Genomic DNA, 16,296 nt, shown 5'->3' on the forward strand with positions numbered 1-16,296 from the left:
ATTACCAACCTTATAAAGGCTTGTTAGCCATCTTATTGTTTCTTTTTGCATGTTTCAGGTGAATCTCTGTAGCTCATACTTGTTATTGAGACGTGCAGTAGTAGCTTGCCTACGTCAGCTTGTACAAAGAGAAGCTGCTGAAGTGTCAGAATATGCTGTTGCACTAGTTAAAGAGAGCAGAGAAGATTTTACTCCAGGTAAGTATTGAAGTTTTGAGATCAAAGAACTTGACACACCGATAATGAATTCGAAACACACTCCACTATGAGTATGAAAACTTTGCTATGTTCTTGTTGAAGTCTTTAACCCCCAAAGATTTTCTACTTCAGTTTTCTATATAGTATAAAATTTTAGAAGCATCAAACCTTTCTTAGTGGTAAAATACTAATATTTTACAAGGATACTATTGCTTTTCATATACTCTAGATAGTAAATGTCACTAAATTAAAAAATGCAGGTGCAATTCTACAGAAACCCAAGCCTATAGCTTCAGAGTCCTGCATCTTACATGTATTTTCATAATTAGTTCTAGTTTCCCATATAAATCTCCTCTTAAATTAAAAGTCTGTCATTGAGGGAACGTATGCAAAATCTGCTGAAGAAAGTTCCTGTTGACCTATTCAGAGAATTAGCTAAGTAATGATTAGCTAGGATCCCTAGAATTTTCATGTCCTGAGTGTATGGAGCCCTCTTTCCTTCGAAAAGGTCTGAAAATGATCACTAGCTCATCCTTATATACCCTTCTGTACAGGTATGGTGGTAATAAATTATGTCACTTTGGATTTTATTCAAGCTAATTTGAAATTTTTCAGAAGATGGATTATAGCCATCCTGTAAAAATGCTGATTTTTGAAAAAATATTTCTGTGCTTGTCTTTTTGAGCCATGCTGGAGAATAATTTCAACTTCTGTTTTCAGTTTAAAAGATTAGTTTAGATTTACCATATGTTTCAGTGTGAGGAATCAGATAGCCAAAGACGATTTTTTTTCAGGAGCTCAGGTACTATGGTGATAGTAGTGTTGTGAAATTCAGAGTAGGATTATTTTATTTCCCTGGAGTAACTCTTTTCCTATTGGTAGTATTATCTGTAAAAGTTCCAAGTGTGTTTTTTTTTTAACCCAGATTACTTAAACATGGCATTAAAGCAATATATGTTATTATTTCAAAAGTATTTGAGTACTAGATACTTGTTGTTTACATGCTACTCTGTGTGCAACCTTCAGTGGTGTTTCTGTGGCAATTAGTTTTATGATATATAGCATTCATCTCACAGACTTTGTTCTTAGTAGATATTAACATCAGAGAAATAGGCCTGGAGGGGGCATTGCTCGGCTTGCTGGACAAAGAATTGGATCAAAGATTGTGCCAAGATATCAAAGAAACTCTGAGTCATATGCTTACTTCAATGGCAGTTGAAAAGCTCTCTTTTTGGCTGAAGCTTTGTAAAGATGTTCTTGCTGCCTCAGCTGGTAAGTAACAATAGACTCTAGTAGAGAACACAATGAAAATAAGGCCTGTAACAGTACATTCTGTCACTGAAGAATTGTTACTGCTTCTTGAATGTTTGACATTCATGAAGTGTATCTCATCTTCCATACTGAAACACGGGACCTTTTAACTTATTTCTTTCAGAACAAATATGACTTTTTCTGATTGCCTTTTTGCTATTGAAGAGGTTTCTGTAAGCATTGTAGTATGTCTTGGCTGTTCATATTCTGACTGTTTTACTATCCTAATGTTAAGTTACTGGCATACCAGGAAGGGAAATACAGAATACATTTGAACTTGTGGATCCAGTGCAAATACCTACAAGGAAAATATTCAGACCATCTTTTCTATGGATGATAAGAATGATGCAGACCTATATCATTAATGAATCTCCCAAGCAAATAGAATTAATTACTAGATTGAATATTGTGAAAAGATTTCTCTTCCGCCTTCTCTCTCTTTTACCCTCTCATCCTGTGATGCAGAAGGAAAACTTATTTGGTTTTGGATTTTTGGATTTGGAAAGGAAGTAACTTGTGATGTGTCATTGCAGACAGTTCTGTTACACTTTGTTTCTAGATCTAGCTTTGACTTTAATACACTGAGGTTGAATGGGAGTCATAGCAAGTTGAAGGATAGAGATGAACTTTGAAGAGACTTCCTTATAAGTCCTTCAAAAAAAAATTACATTTTCCACTTTTTTTCCCTGTGTCCTAACTACAGATTTCAATACAGTAGCTTCAGTAGATACCACTCAAGAAGAAGAAACTGCTAAAGTGGATGATGCATCTATATTAACGTCTGAAAGTGATGAGAGGTTTCATCCCTTCAGTAATCCACGATGGTCTACCAGAGTTTTTGCTGCAGAGTGTGTTTGTAAAATTATAAACCAGTGTGAAAATGCAGGCAGTGCACACTTTGACATAACCTTGGCTCAGGAAAGAAAACAACGTGATTCAAGAGGTACGTCTTAAGCACTGAAAGAATTTTACAGAAAGCTAACACTAAAATGAGTGTTAGCTTTTTGCATCTTAATGAAATCCATCATAAATATGTTGTTTGTAATCAGTGAAACCTCTAATTACTCTGATTTGAAGCCTATATTGATTAAGGTGTAGAGCGACTTTAATTAGTCAAAATATTGGCATATCACTGCAACATCTACACTCATTTTCCTGCTTGTAGCACCATGTGGATGGAGCTATTGTTTCTGCCTAAGAATTGGCAATCGGAAGTGATAGCTGGCACCAGCCTACAGCAACACAGTTTGGTTATCTGGGAGTATGACCTAAAGAAACCTCCACATTTTTCTTTCCTTAATTTGCATAATTACCAATAGAAACAGAGTGTCAATTTTCAGTACCTGCCTGTGTTTATTTAGAGGTGTTTTCCTTAAAACTGTTTGTTTAGCTTCTTTTTTAGAAAATGGGCATCATACATAAAGATATTTATGCTTTATTCTAAGTACATTTTTACATTCAAATGGAAAGTTGCCTAGATCAGCTAGCATAAGATATCCAAGTAAGATTGTTGTATACGTAAACTGCCTTAACTGAATCCCTGATGTGTTGTAGAATGTGAAATACACATTTTTATAATATTGCTCCCAACATTTTCAAAATATGTTATGTCTATATCTAAATTTAATAAAACTATTTTTTATTTCTGTTCTCAGATGACTTTTTGGTATTGCATTTAGCTGACTTGATCCGTATGGCTTTTATGGCTGCCACAGATCACAGTGATCAACTTCGTCTTTCTGGGCTTCAGACGTTGCTAATTGTTGTTCGGAAGTTTGCAGCTGTTCCAGAACCAGAGTTTCCAGGTCATGTAATTCTGGAGCAGTATCAAGCCAATGTAAGCACCATTGTTAATAAGTTAGAAAAGTATAGAGTTAAAAGAATTTGCTTTTGGTGGTAGGTAATGCTCTAGCCAGGTTTCAGTTTGTTAATGAAACTATTATTCATTTATTTTGATCTTAATTTATCTAGAAAGCATCTTTTCAGTCAGTGTATGATGTTTTAGCCCCAAAGTTTTTTAAGTTTCAGCTTGTTCCTTCTACCCTATTCGATTACAATCAACAGAAAACAACCTAACAATATTCTTTTGTTGGCACTCTGTGGAAAGGAGGATTGCGTAGAGTTAGTCAGGAACTACCATGGGGAAAAAAATTTTCCTTGCCATCCAAAATTATCAAGCAAGTTACAAGTAGATCTAATAATTCTCCTTTTAAGCTTCATTACCCTTAAAGTGTTTGTGCTAATACTATGCACAGAGCTTCTAATCAGCTGTTTCACAGAAGTTGAAGAGATGTGAAGCCATTAAAATTTATTTAAAAATTGTCATGTCAAATGTTTTCCATAACAATAACCAGAAATAGACAAGTAGAGAAGAATGCGTTTTTCCAGATTTAAGTAGTGGTTTCTTGAAGTCTTGTCTGCAAGTTCATTAAGTGAAGTCTAAGTTTTAGGGGGTCTTAACAAACTGTCATTATCTGTCACTAAAAACAACTACTTTTCACTTATTTTCATGAACTTAAGATGGACAGTCATAATTCCTGTACCTTTATTATGCTGAGACGCATCATCAGCGAAGTGTATTTGTCTTCAGCAGACCTGTTGCAAAAAGCTCTTTTGATTGGTCATTTGGCATATAACAAAATCACATGGTGATATTTGATCTTCAGTGTCAACCCAAAACAGAACCCTTTCAGTATGTCCTTAAAATGATGTAAACCATCATCACTGTAATTTTTCTGTAGGAGCTTCATCCACCTGGTAAGAGACACCAAAAATGAGATACTTAATTACTGTAGAGGCTGACAGTCTCAGTGAGGATGGTGCCATTGCACTAGACATGTTACACATCCTCTACTACATGTTGCAATTTCACCCCAAATTGCATCTGGCTTAAGTCTGAATTTTCAGATATCACCTAAATCAACAAGTGAAATTTTCATTAGCCTTTAGGGGAAAATAGCTTTCAACAATGACAGTAGGTGAAATCTCTGTAGCCTGGTAAGTATATATTGGTGTATTCCTTATTAGGTAAATGGGGTTTGTGTTCTCCCCTTCTTTCACTTACCAAAGTTTCCAGACTTCAGCTGTTTGTTTCCTTAGAGTTGTATTCTTTCTGAGTAACAAAATGTCACTTATTAGGTATTCTTGTAAGTCTTCCACAGTTTGGAACATTGTTTTCTCCTTTTGAAAGCTACTCATCAAATCGAGAGTTCAGGAGGAAAGAAGTTTCTATTTTACTGTGCAAAGAACAGAAACCTCTTTGAAGACCTGTTTCAAAGAGAACCATGTCTTCTGTGTAAGCAAAACAAACAAACAAAAAAGTATCACTGCAGTGGTCTCCCTGCTCTTCAACCTCACCACAAAAGTCTGAAAAATGAAAAGGAAACTATGCTTTATAAGGGAAAACTGCAACAAAGCCTAGTTATGGAAAGTAATTATTTACTTAATTGCTGTGTACTATATGTTGTATAACTCTTCTTTAGGTTGGAGCAGCCCTTAGGCCTGCCTTTGCTCCTGAAACTCCTCCGGATGTCACAGCAAAAGCATGTCAGGCAAGTGTTGAATGTCAGAAGTCTTTGGTAATAGACCCTCTGAATATTCTTTTTTTCGCTTGATACGTCACAGAAGAAAAAGGAAATAATAAGTCATCTAGTCTCAACTTTTCAATGCACACAAAATACTGTCACCTGTGTTACCTCTGTGTAACATGACAAAATCCTACAGATTTTATGCACTTGAAAATCTTTTGAGAAACTTTGTAGCAGTTGAAACTTGGGTTGTTTATGACATCCTTCCTAATGTTTTTGGCTTTTGTTACTTATGCATACTGAACTGTACTACATTTAACATTGATTATTATCTGAGAGTAATTATGTCTTAATAGAAATGAAGTGTGTTTTACATCATTTTATAGATAGAAAAATAGCGTATGTAGTGGTTTTTGGCTCTTGTTTCTAACTAACTGTTTTACAATGCTAGGTATGCAGTGCCTGGATAGCAAGTGGTGTAGTAAGTGATCTTAATGACCTTCGACGAGTTCACCAGTTGCTTGTATCCTCTTTGGTCAAAGTGCAAGCTGGGAAAGAAGCACAAGGTCAACAATATAATGAAAGTACCTCAACAATGGAGATACTGGCTGTGCTTAAGGCTTGGGCAGAGGTTAGTGTAACAGCTCCATGACAATAGTCTTGATTTCTGGTAGGTGAATTGGAACCTTTCAGGCAGAGTGGTTTCAGAAATTTCTTACCTGTTTGATTAAATAGAAGTTTTTCATTCTTTACTATGCTTTGTTACCTCTAAATAGTACATGAACACCAGCCCTACCCAGGTTGAAAATACATGTGATCAATGACACACTTTGTAAACTTGGACAATAGCACTGATTGTTAAATTGCTGCATTATATTATTCATATTTCATAGAATCATAGAATTCTTATCTTCTGATGTTTCAATATTCAGTTTAAATTGGCAAGGTGTAAATGGTTATGGGGATGGCCCACTGAACATAGCCATTTTAAATAGCTATCGTTTTTCTCATTGCTTATTGGCATTTAATTTCTTACAGGTAGTTCTTTCAACAGTGTAAGTTCAGTACTGCCTTGGCTAACTGCCTTTAAGTCAGCTCACATGATTGCCTGTTTTAATACGTGTATATGCAAAATTAGATATTTAGAAAACGTGAGCAATGTAGGTAACCTCTAGAAGACGTCTTAGAAAGCACTGATAATGAACTTGGTGCTGTGAATGGATAACCAGCCAAATACAATCACATTATGCAGTTATTCTGTACAGTATTTCTGTACATAAGAAGGCAGGTGTGTTGAAGAAAGCAGACAATAGATGACATTTACATGACCATTTGTAGAAACACCAACTTCTGGTGTCCATACTGGAGAAATAATATTTGCAAAATAGAAAAGCCATCAGAGAAAAGCTAGCAAGTAGGAATAAAGAAAATGAAAATAAGCTTACACGGAGAGATTTAAGTAGATCAACGTATTTCATCTATTCAAGAAAAGATAAGGTGTGCCATGATAAATTTAAAATGATTATGTGGATAAAAGTTTTTAATGGCATACATCAACAATCCTTTCACTGGTCAGAAACTGAGACAAAATTCAGATGAAATGTGAAGTACAGTTTTTAGAACTGAAATCTATAGATTGTTCAAGTCACTAGAAGTCTCCAAAGTAAAGCCTTTATAATTTTCTGCTAGATGTTGGATATGAAAAACTACTACAAAATGAAGTGGGGATAAATTGTTGTAGTCAAGTCATCCAAGTCTACTGGACTTGAAGCAGGAAAAGATTGTAGGAAACCTCATGCTTGCTCAATAGGGAGTCATGATTACAGTAGTTTTCCAAGTGTTAATATTTGTAAATGTCTCTCCAAATATATAACAGGTTTACATAGTTGCAGTTGAAAAGCAAAAAAATCAAAGTGATGCACACAATCACTCTTTAAAAACTACAAAATCTGCAGAAGAAAGCTACAGAGATATAACATCTTCGGCCAGTGGACTTCTGGACTTAGTACAGGCAGATCTTGGAACACTGAGCAAACTCTGGCTTGCTGCACTTCAGGATTTTGCTCTGTTAATTTTGCCTTCAGAATATGCATCACAACTACCTGCTGAAGGTAAGAAGGCAAATAAATTGTATTTTCATAGCTCACTTGTAAGTACATGTCATTAATGCCCTAGCTGACTTGTGTTAGATTTCAGGAAGATGAAATTCTATAGCGAATATGCATACTTGTGTACCTATCTAAAGATAGATTGCTTTTTAGAAGGTTCACTGATGTGAAAAGCAGTTTGTTCAGTATTGTTAGTTGAATATTTTGATGGTTGAAAGAAGGAAAAGGTAATGGTATTGGATTCCATCCAAATAAATCTAAATAAAGTATTGTCATTAACCTAAATTTCAATATTCGACACTTTAAAAAAAAAAGTCATAAAATATGGTAAATATCATTTCAATAAGAAGAATGCCAGTTTTCTATGAATGAGAAATTATTATAGATGAAAATAAATGATATCCTTGAAACTGTAACTTCTCTTTTTGTAGGTGGTACATTTTATACAGCAGAGACGATTGAAAATGCCAGACCTCATTACTACAACTCCTGGGCACTCATACTTTATGCTACAGCATTGTGGCTTACTACCACAGGTTTCATTGTTGTTGATCCAGATGAAGGAGTTACTAATCTCTCTAGACCTGTCACCCCAACTACAATGTGTCAAGATTCTTCTACCAGGCCATCAGTGAAATCTCCTGAGGATGTGAATACTGAAAGATTTCATCTTATCTTGGGTTAGTGCATAATCCGTCTTGATTCTGTAACACTGAGAGTATTGTTTAATAGATAAAACTTGAAACATAGACATTTTCTATAGCACCGCTATTCTTATACATACATTGATCAGTTTCCCAAGTCATCACACTTTTTGGAATTACAGCTGTACAACTGGGATGAGAATATGGATCACAGTTTGTGTGAATTTCATCTCCGGTGTCACAAAATGTCCTCTGAAGAGTCCTGAAACCTCAGAAAAAAGTGATTTGATTTTATCTGGTCTAGGATTTGCAAGCTTAGGCCTAGCGTAATTTACTTGTATGTGGTAATCCAGTTGTGGTAGCTGTAACCTTTAGCATTTCTGTAAAATAAGAAGAAAAAGTATCAGCCTTGTAGTTTGTGAACTATTATTAATCTGTCTGTTATTCTATTACATAAATCAGTTTAATTAGGCAAATATTCTTTTGTGTACTCATTATGACTCATAGAATTGTCTGCCTGTTCATCAGACCTCAGTGTTTTACTTGGAAATTGCTCTAATTTATTTATTGTTATTTGTTAAGAGACGGTTATAATCACATCTTAAATCACCTAGGACTTGAAGTACTTTTAGTGTTTTGGGGGAAATAGAGTTCTTTCACCAAAACATAAACAATAGGAGATTAATTCACTTAATATAAAATACAAATGCTATATATCTGTCTGCTCAGCATACTATTAGATTACTTATTATTTGACAAATCACTTTTTAAAAAGCATTTTTTAAATTTCTTAAGAATATTTATATATTTCTTCTTATCTGTACAGGAATTAGCGTGGAATTTCTCTGTTCTCCTCGATCGGATGCAGCAATGGAGAACATTATTGCCTGCTTACGTGCCCTACAGGCACTCTTTGATGTCCCATGGCCAAGGTCTAAAATAGGAGGTGATCAGGTAACGTCTTAATGATCAGAGCCCCAAGCTAATTATCAAGAAAAAAAAATCAGGGATTCAGTAAAAAGCTCCTTATCATTTAGACAACTCAATTCCATACAGACTTGATGGGTTTGTAAACTAGTCATAACTGTATTTCTAAAGACTGAAGGAAAAAAAGCTTCCGGATCAATAGTGGTCTGAGATGTTAGATACATAGACTGAAGTTTTATTTCTGAAGATTGCAAAATGAACATTTTAGTAGATTATTTCTGCATACCATCTGTAAGACAAAACACCATGTATAAGGACCTAAGCGTAAGTCAGGGTCAAAGATTACATCTAGATGGTAAGACTGACTGACAGACAGACCAGGAGCAGGTGCTGTCCCAAAAATTAAGGAAGTTTTTGTGAAGAGTTAAGCAGCAAGAGTTCTTTTTCTTGTTTTAAGCTTGACATATTTACAGAAAAGCCAGATACAAGGCATAATTTTAGTTTGAACAGTATCTCTGCTCTATATTGTATATCCAAGAATCTTCAACACAAAAGCAGTAAGTAAATTATAGGCTTTATCACGGTCCTCCTTTGCAGAGGAGGGAGGAGAGAAAAAGAGCAGAACATAGAACCTGTAGAAGCTGCGGAGAGGCAGAGAACTTGAGGAGATTTTGTCAGGAAGGAATAATTAGGTAAGTAGGAGCCAGGTAAAGACAGAATTCCAGAAAATTAAGAAGATAATTTCAAGGAACATCACTGATTGTGGTGGAAAGACTAGCAATTCAGAGAGCAATGACATTGTGTCTCCAGATGTGGTGAAAACGAGGTCACGAGGGATTTCAGCAAAAATGGTTTTCTTGGTATACAAGGAAAACTGGTTAGAGAGAGAGTCTGGGCTAGAACTGGTGTTCAAAACAGTGCCTGTAAAGAACAGAGTATACCAATGCTATCTTGTTAACACTCCTGATCTTGGTTTATGGGAAAGGATGGGAATCATACAGAAAAAGCTCTACTACAGGATTTCTCAACAACGGGGAAGAAGAGAAAACATGTTCTGCATATTCTTTCCTTTTTCCTTTTTTGTCCTTCCCCGTTTTTGTTGTTTGGATTCTCTATTTAGTTTTTCCTTCATTTCCTGCTCTCAGAATGAATACTTGCAGGACGACACATTCTCTTACTCTGTCAAGGGACAGTGCCGTTAATGCTGTTTTGAGTACAGAAGATGATAAAAGGAAACTGGACAAAATAAGTGATATTTAAAAAAAAAACAAAACTCATTTTTTTCTTTAAATTAAGCTTATACCATCCTGTGTGCCACACAGTTGTCTACCACAGCTAAAGTGATAATGCCTGTGAACATGCCTAACTTGTGCTGACTATTGTTGCTCTCTCCAGAGAAATGTACATACTGTAGCAGGGATAGTGAAAGGCGCAATCCACTGTAGTATTCCCATCTTCAAGAGTTAAAAAGCAAGAAGATTATTTTTTTATTTTTATTTTTTTACAATAGTTTTAAGTGCTTTATCTCTAAATTATTGTGATTACTGGTTTTGGGGGGAGAATTGATCAGGGTCCCTGCTGCTGGGAGCTAGGAGGTAGGTCTTTTAATACAAAGCCAACTCCTGTGGTTGTATCAATAGTACTGTTGTGTTCCTTAGTGAGATTACTAAGAGTAATACTGTTGGCTTTAACAAGTATTAACTGTTTGTCCGAGAGAGCCCACTTCTAAAATTTCTGCATCAAAATGTGGATATTTTAAACATTTTTCTTACCGTAGGAGTTGGGTGTAGAGCTGCTGAATGTTTTGCATCGCCTGATACTGACCAGAGAATCACCTGATATTCAGCTTGCTGCCCTTGAAGTTGTTCGGCTGATTCTTTTTGCAGCTCAGGAACATGTGAAGGAAAAGCGGAGAAGTGCAGAAGGTACAGTAATGCACAAGATGCTGAATATACATTAACAGGGATAAGGCAGTTCTTTTTGCAAAATGGGATTCTTGAAGGTGATGCATCCAACATGCATCTTAATTAAAGCTTTTCAGTTAATGACTAATCCTGGTTCACCTAAGTCAGTCCAGGTGCCTGACTTCAGAAATTGGGGTGGTATGATAGACAGTAGGTGACTTTGGAGGTGACTAGAGGGCATGAAGTGAGGAGGAAGACTGCAGTTTGGATACGCTTGTGTGGTGACAGCGACGGAGAAATCTTACAGAAAAGATGGGATCAACTGCAGTAGAAAAACAGAGAAACTTGGCACACACAGCTGTTACAAGCCAGACAGCACTAGCTTCTCTGATTGTAACTTCCTAAAGTTCTTTTGCTAATAGAAAAAAAAAAAAAAAAGGAGAAAAACAACAAAATGACATTGTATTGGCATGGTAACTCAGCATGTTTGAAGTCTAAATATTGTACAAGCTTTTGCCTTTTCACAATCAGTGCACAGATTGCTTTTTCAGAGGGATGGATGTTTGCCAGTAGAAGCTGGAATACATACGCACACACGTATAGGTGTTGAGATTGTCATTTGGTGATGAAACAGTCTTAAGAGGTTAACTTTTTGGAAACAAGGTACAGTCTGCAGATTTCTGCTATATTTCTTCTTTTTGTTGTAGTTGACGATGGTGCTGCAGAAAAGGAAACGTTACCAGAATTTGGAGAAGGCAAAGATACAGGAGGACTGGTGCCTGGGAAATCATTAGTCTTCGCAACACTAGAGTTTTGTGTTTGTATTCTTGTCAGACAGCTTCCGCAGCTCAACCCTAAATTAACTTGTAGCCCTGCAGTTCAATCAGGAAAACATCTGTTATTGTCAGAAGATGGAAGTAGACTGGTATCAGCAGCATTAGTTATTCTCTCTGATGTTCCTGCAATCTGCTCTCCTGAAGGTATGCTATTTCATCACAAGGAAAAATTAAATGAAAGAGTATTGGGCTCTTCTGAGCACCCTTGTTACTACCTAATTTTCTCAGCTGGATAAATCTGGCAGCAAGTTCTGTGATTTGCTTGTGACAATTTCCTGTCCTAATTATTTTTTTTTGACAGTCAGATAACAAAAGTTACTGAAGCAATTGAAAGAGCAGTTTTTCTTTTCCTCCCACATGTAGCAGTGCAATTAATAGATTCATTTTGTGAGAGAAGTATACAATAGCTACATGCTTCTATTCTACTTCAATCTTCTATTCTAGAACTTAAAATGCAAACGTAAATTAAATTTAAAAGGGAAACATGTCGTGTTAGCTTTCACTTAAAGCCATCATTTAAATGTTAGCAACCTGCTGTTGAGGATTTATGATTGATTCCTCAGATTAGTTGACTTTCACCCCATGATTCAGCTTGGATGACTTTAAGAGGTGAAGCTTGTTTCCCCAACATGCTCATGCATATGATCTTTCAGTGCTGTTTCAGCCACACTGATAAGCCATTTCTGCCCTACTCCTCTTTTCACACCTTAGGTATTTATTACTCCTTATGCAAATTTTTGCTTTTACTATTTCTGGAAACTTCTTTTTTCTTACCTTTGTGCTCTTTTACAGGTTTCTTTGGGAATATTGTACAAGCAGAATAGTTAACAGTTCTTGCTATTTGTTTTAGGGTGATGATATGATTTCTTCCTGTAGCCCATTATTAGTCAGTTCAAAGCAAAAAGAAACTGACATAGCATCATTTACTTCTGAGGGCAACTATATTTTAAGAAAAACAGTTTTGAATTTTCTTTGGGCTCTGTAGTACATTTTGTCTTTAACCATTCAAGTTACTCCACAAACAAACAGCTTGCAGGATTGGAGCAGATGAGACGTTTACACCAGGGAACTTAGTATTTAAGTTAGGTGACTAAAATGAAGAGCTTAAGCTTGATTATACAGTCAGTTGGATAAGACTGGAAAAGGAAGCGTGTCCAAAGGTCAATTCATATAAAGTTTTTTTTAATTATTTTTTAGTTTTATAAAAAGGCCCTTATTCCAGAAGGTCAACTGCCAGATTCTTAGCGAGAGATGATTTGTTCAGTAGGCTGTGGGACACCTTACTTCTCTTCTTAGAGAGGAGGAAAGGTCTCTCTTCCAAAATTACTGTTAGACTTTGCTATTTTAATTCTAGGAATTCTTGTTACCTGTCTTTAACCTGAGATCCTCTTTCTATTCATCTTGGTAAATTCTTGATTTCAGCGACTTCCTGGAGCAATGAGATCCTTGACTAAATATGCATCATGTGAGAGAAATTTTACCTCCTACCAGTTTTGGAATTACCCCTTGTTAATCACAGAATGGTTAAGGTTGGCAGGGATCTCTGGAGATCATCTGGTCCAAATCCCCTGCCAAGCAGGTTCAGCTAGTGACCTAGTTGACCCTAGATAAATAAGAGAATTCAATAAAAGTTCTTCATTTTTTTAAATACCAAAGGTCCCTTTTTTTTTTTTTTCACTTCTGTAAAATTAATTTGCTTTGTTTTACAGGAAGTGTTTCAGTTCTTCCTACTATATTGTACCTAACTATTGGCGTGCTTAAAGAAACTGCAGTGAAATTGCAAGATGACCAGTTACCTTTGACAGTTGCTGCATCTCTACAAGCTCTTAAAGGACTTTTGTCTTCTCCAATGGCTCGAGCAGAGAAGAGTCGGACTGCATGGACTGATCTTCTGCGCAGTGCTTTGGTCACAGTGCTTGACTGTTGGGATCAAGGTAAGCACGCTTTTGTGTGTGCGTTTAAAAAAAAAGAAAAAACTTTGGAAGGTTGGTTGGTTTTGTTAGACTACATTTCTGCATGTCTTAAATAAAGACTAAGAACTTGGTAGCCAACTAATTCTCCAGCAACTAAGTACTGCTGAAACTGTAGTGCAACGCTGTGTCTACAGTTCATATGAGAAGTCGAAATCTGTAAAGGATAAGCGTGGGATTGCAGCCTTACTCCTGTATTATGTAATGCCACAATGTAGTTACACAGTGTGGTGAAACGAACAGGAGCTGTAACTTCACTGCAGATGAGCATAAAAAACAGTCGTTGTGCACATCATTTCTTTACAAAGAGCTAGTGTCTGTATTGACAGCAAAGGGAATTAAAAAGATAGTTCAAGAAAAATAACTTCTTGTCTTAATGTTAGTGTTCCGTGTACTGTTTCTTCAGCTTCCCAATTTTGTATGACTTTTGTCATTCTTTCCATTTAATCTCAAAGTCGTAGTTTGTTACTGGAACTTTTGTCCGTTTTTTTATTTATTTGTGGAAACAATGGTCTCAATCATGCCAGGAAGATGTATGTTCTTAATGCAGATTTTATATAATTGTCAAAAAAAGATTGTTGTACCCTAACGTGTCATACCAGCTTTGCAAAGATAATTATTGCACCTTATACAATGAAAACATGAAATAGAGTATGCTGGTATACCTAAATATGCATATCACCACTCCTGAAAGCCCATTTTGGCCTTGGCTTTTATTACAGTAAAAGTCCATATCAGTGCATCAGTTCGTCATGTATATGAAAAAAGAGATTCCTAGAGAGACCTAGGCATTTCTCTTCTATCTCTTTGTAACATTTGAATTCACAGAATTACTATATAATGCAAATCTAACAGAGCGTTTGCTTTATTGATAGTAGATGGTCTTCTCCAACAACATGACGAAGTTAGCCTACTTACTGCTATTACAGTATTTATTTTGTCCAGCAGTCCAGAAGTTACTACCATAGAGTGCCTTCAAAAGCGTTGTATTGAGAAGTTCAAAATAACACTTGACTCAAAAGATCCTTTTGTAAGTACTGGTGAATTTGTGAGAATATCAATAGTGTATTAAATGTATTTTAGCTTATTTTCTCTAGTTGCTTCATGTGTTGACTCCAATTAAATCTGCTCTGCAATATACCTGTTGTATTTTAAAATAGTTTGAACAAGTTAGCAAAAACATGTCCAGCAGTGCATTTTATCATTTATTTATTTTGAATACAGTTCTGCATTCCTATGATTTTCATTTTTTGTTTCAGACTCAGAGCTTTACACACTGATAAGTACATGATACAGTTGCGTAGTTTTTCAGGCACCTGTTTCATTTTATTGTTCATTTTGTTGTAAATCCCTAGATACTACCCCTTTTGCTCAGGAAATCCTGCTTCTGTAGGTCTTTAGAAGCTGGAGAAGTATGTTGAGGAAGTACCACTACATAATTTATACTGTATTATAAGCATCATCTCTAGGCCACTGCTGGAGGCAGGGTATTGAACTAGATTAATGCTTTCTTCTGACCTCATTATAAATGTTTGTATACACTTACTTTAGAATGTAGTGCTACAGTTCATTTGTTACTTTTCTTCATCTAAAAGAGCATTGTATCAAGAAAAAAAATCACAAATTTTATTTATTATTAGTGCAAATACAAACGGCTTTTCTAGGGGTTGGGGACACTCTCATTCTGAAAGTCCAGCTCTGAAAATGCATTAGATTTCATGTTCTACTAATATGAGAATTCACTGTTAACTGTTTTCTTGCTCCTTCTCTGGACATCTTCATGTAGTAACTAAAGATGAAACAAAGTTACCTTTAACTGGACAGCTAACTCAGCTGTTAGAAAAGTACTTTTTTATATATTAACATATTTTTAGTATTGTCAACATTGTTTTCCTCGATAGGAAACTCAGGAATCACAGAACTGTAGGGATTGGAAGGGACCTCAAGAGATCATTGGGTCCAACCCCCCTGCCAAAGCAGGAAATGTTGAATATGACTGAATATTCTGAATATGACAAGTCATATTCAGGAATGCTGAATGTGACTTCAAGAAAATAATGGTATTATGCATTTGCAAATTTGAAGTGTTTTAGGTATCTGAGACTTTCTGAAATTCTGTAGGCACTTCACAGTTTCAGTCCTACTGACTTCCAGTGACACACACGATAAGCTATTTGTACCTTTTGACACCTGCTAAGATTGTACCTACTGTTTCACAGAGATAATATTTACATTTGCAGTATCTATTCTTGGTCAGAAAAATACAGATTATTTTCAAAACAGTACTAACACACAGTCTTAACGCAAAAATAATATTTTTCCCTTTACCCAAAAATCTAGGAAGATGTAGGACTCAGGAAATAGGAAGCATGATCTAGTTTCTGTTAATAATTTGGTTACAAGTTATAATGCTCCTATCAATTATTATGCATTAGCAACTTGATGAATTCTTGAGCTGTGAGGCAGATTTTTCGCCCTCTCTGAAATTTTATCTGACAAGCTGTGAGTTTTAAAACAGTCTGACTTGTATAACACTTTGTAACTGCAACTTTGATTTTCTCTTTAGGTACAGTATAAATGCTACCAGCTGCTGCACTCCATCTTTCAGCATCCAAACAAAACTGTGTCATATCCTTATATTCATTCTTTAGCACCATCCATTGTGAGGAAATTGCAGGAAACAGAAAAAGCAAAACCTGAAAATGCTGCTGAACTTCACGTCATTCAGGAGGGAATCAAGGTGTTAACAGCTCTTACAGCTACTGCTGAGGAAGAACACCGTAAGTTACTTCAATTATAGTATCTGAAGCATTACACAGGCTTAAAGTTGCCACAGGTAATAAATTAAAACAAAATGATGAATATAGAACTG

General features: G+C 35.8%; 1 protein-coding gene across 14 annotated transcripts in view; it reads left to right on the plus strand.

The window, feature by feature from the left end:
• HEATR5A (HEAT repeat containing 5A) overlaps positions 1-16,296 on the plus strand; it is a 64,562-nt gene that overhangs the window by 46,437 nt on the left and 1,829 nt on the right. For 10 of the 14 annotated variants that reach the window (XM_066997237.1, XM_066997240.1, XM_066997243.1 and 7 more), the window contains 14 exons: positions 59-197; positions 1,287-1,469; positions 2,212-2,451; positions 3,164-3,345; positions 4,991-5,059; positions 5,487-5,666; positions 6,912-7,146; positions 7,575-7,823; positions 8,614-8,741; positions 10,492-10,639; positions 11,326-11,598; positions 13,164-13,388; positions 14,300-14,454; positions 15,991-16,204. In XM_066997237.1, coding sequence (XP_066853338.1) covers positions 59-197; positions 1,287-1,469; positions 2,212-2,451; positions 3,164-3,345; positions 4,991-5,059; positions 5,487-5,666; positions 6,912-7,146; positions 7,575-7,823; positions 8,614-8,741; positions 10,492-10,639; positions 11,326-11,598; positions 13,164-13,388; positions 14,300-14,454; positions 15,991-16,204 — 2,620 coding nt within the window. The remainder of the gene's footprint in view (positions 1-58; positions 198-1,286; positions 1,470-2,211; positions 2,452-3,163; positions 3,346-4,990; positions 5,060-5,486; positions 5,667-6,911; positions 7,147-7,574; positions 7,824-8,613; positions 8,742-10,491; positions 10,640-11,325; positions 11,599-13,163; positions 13,389-14,299; positions 14,455-15,990; positions 16,205-16,296) is intronic. The other 4 variants (XM_066997238.1, XM_066997241.1, XM_066997239.1 and 1 more) reach the window with 3 other exon arrangements.

Source organism: Anser cygnoides, chromosome 5 (genome assembly GCF_040182565.1).
Source record: "Anser cygnoides isolate HZ-2024a breed goose chromosome 5, Taihu_goose_T2T_genome, whole genome shotgun sequence".
Taxonomy (NCBI): Eukaryota; Metazoa; Chordata; class Aves; order Anseriformes; family Anatidae; genus Anser; species Anser cygnoides.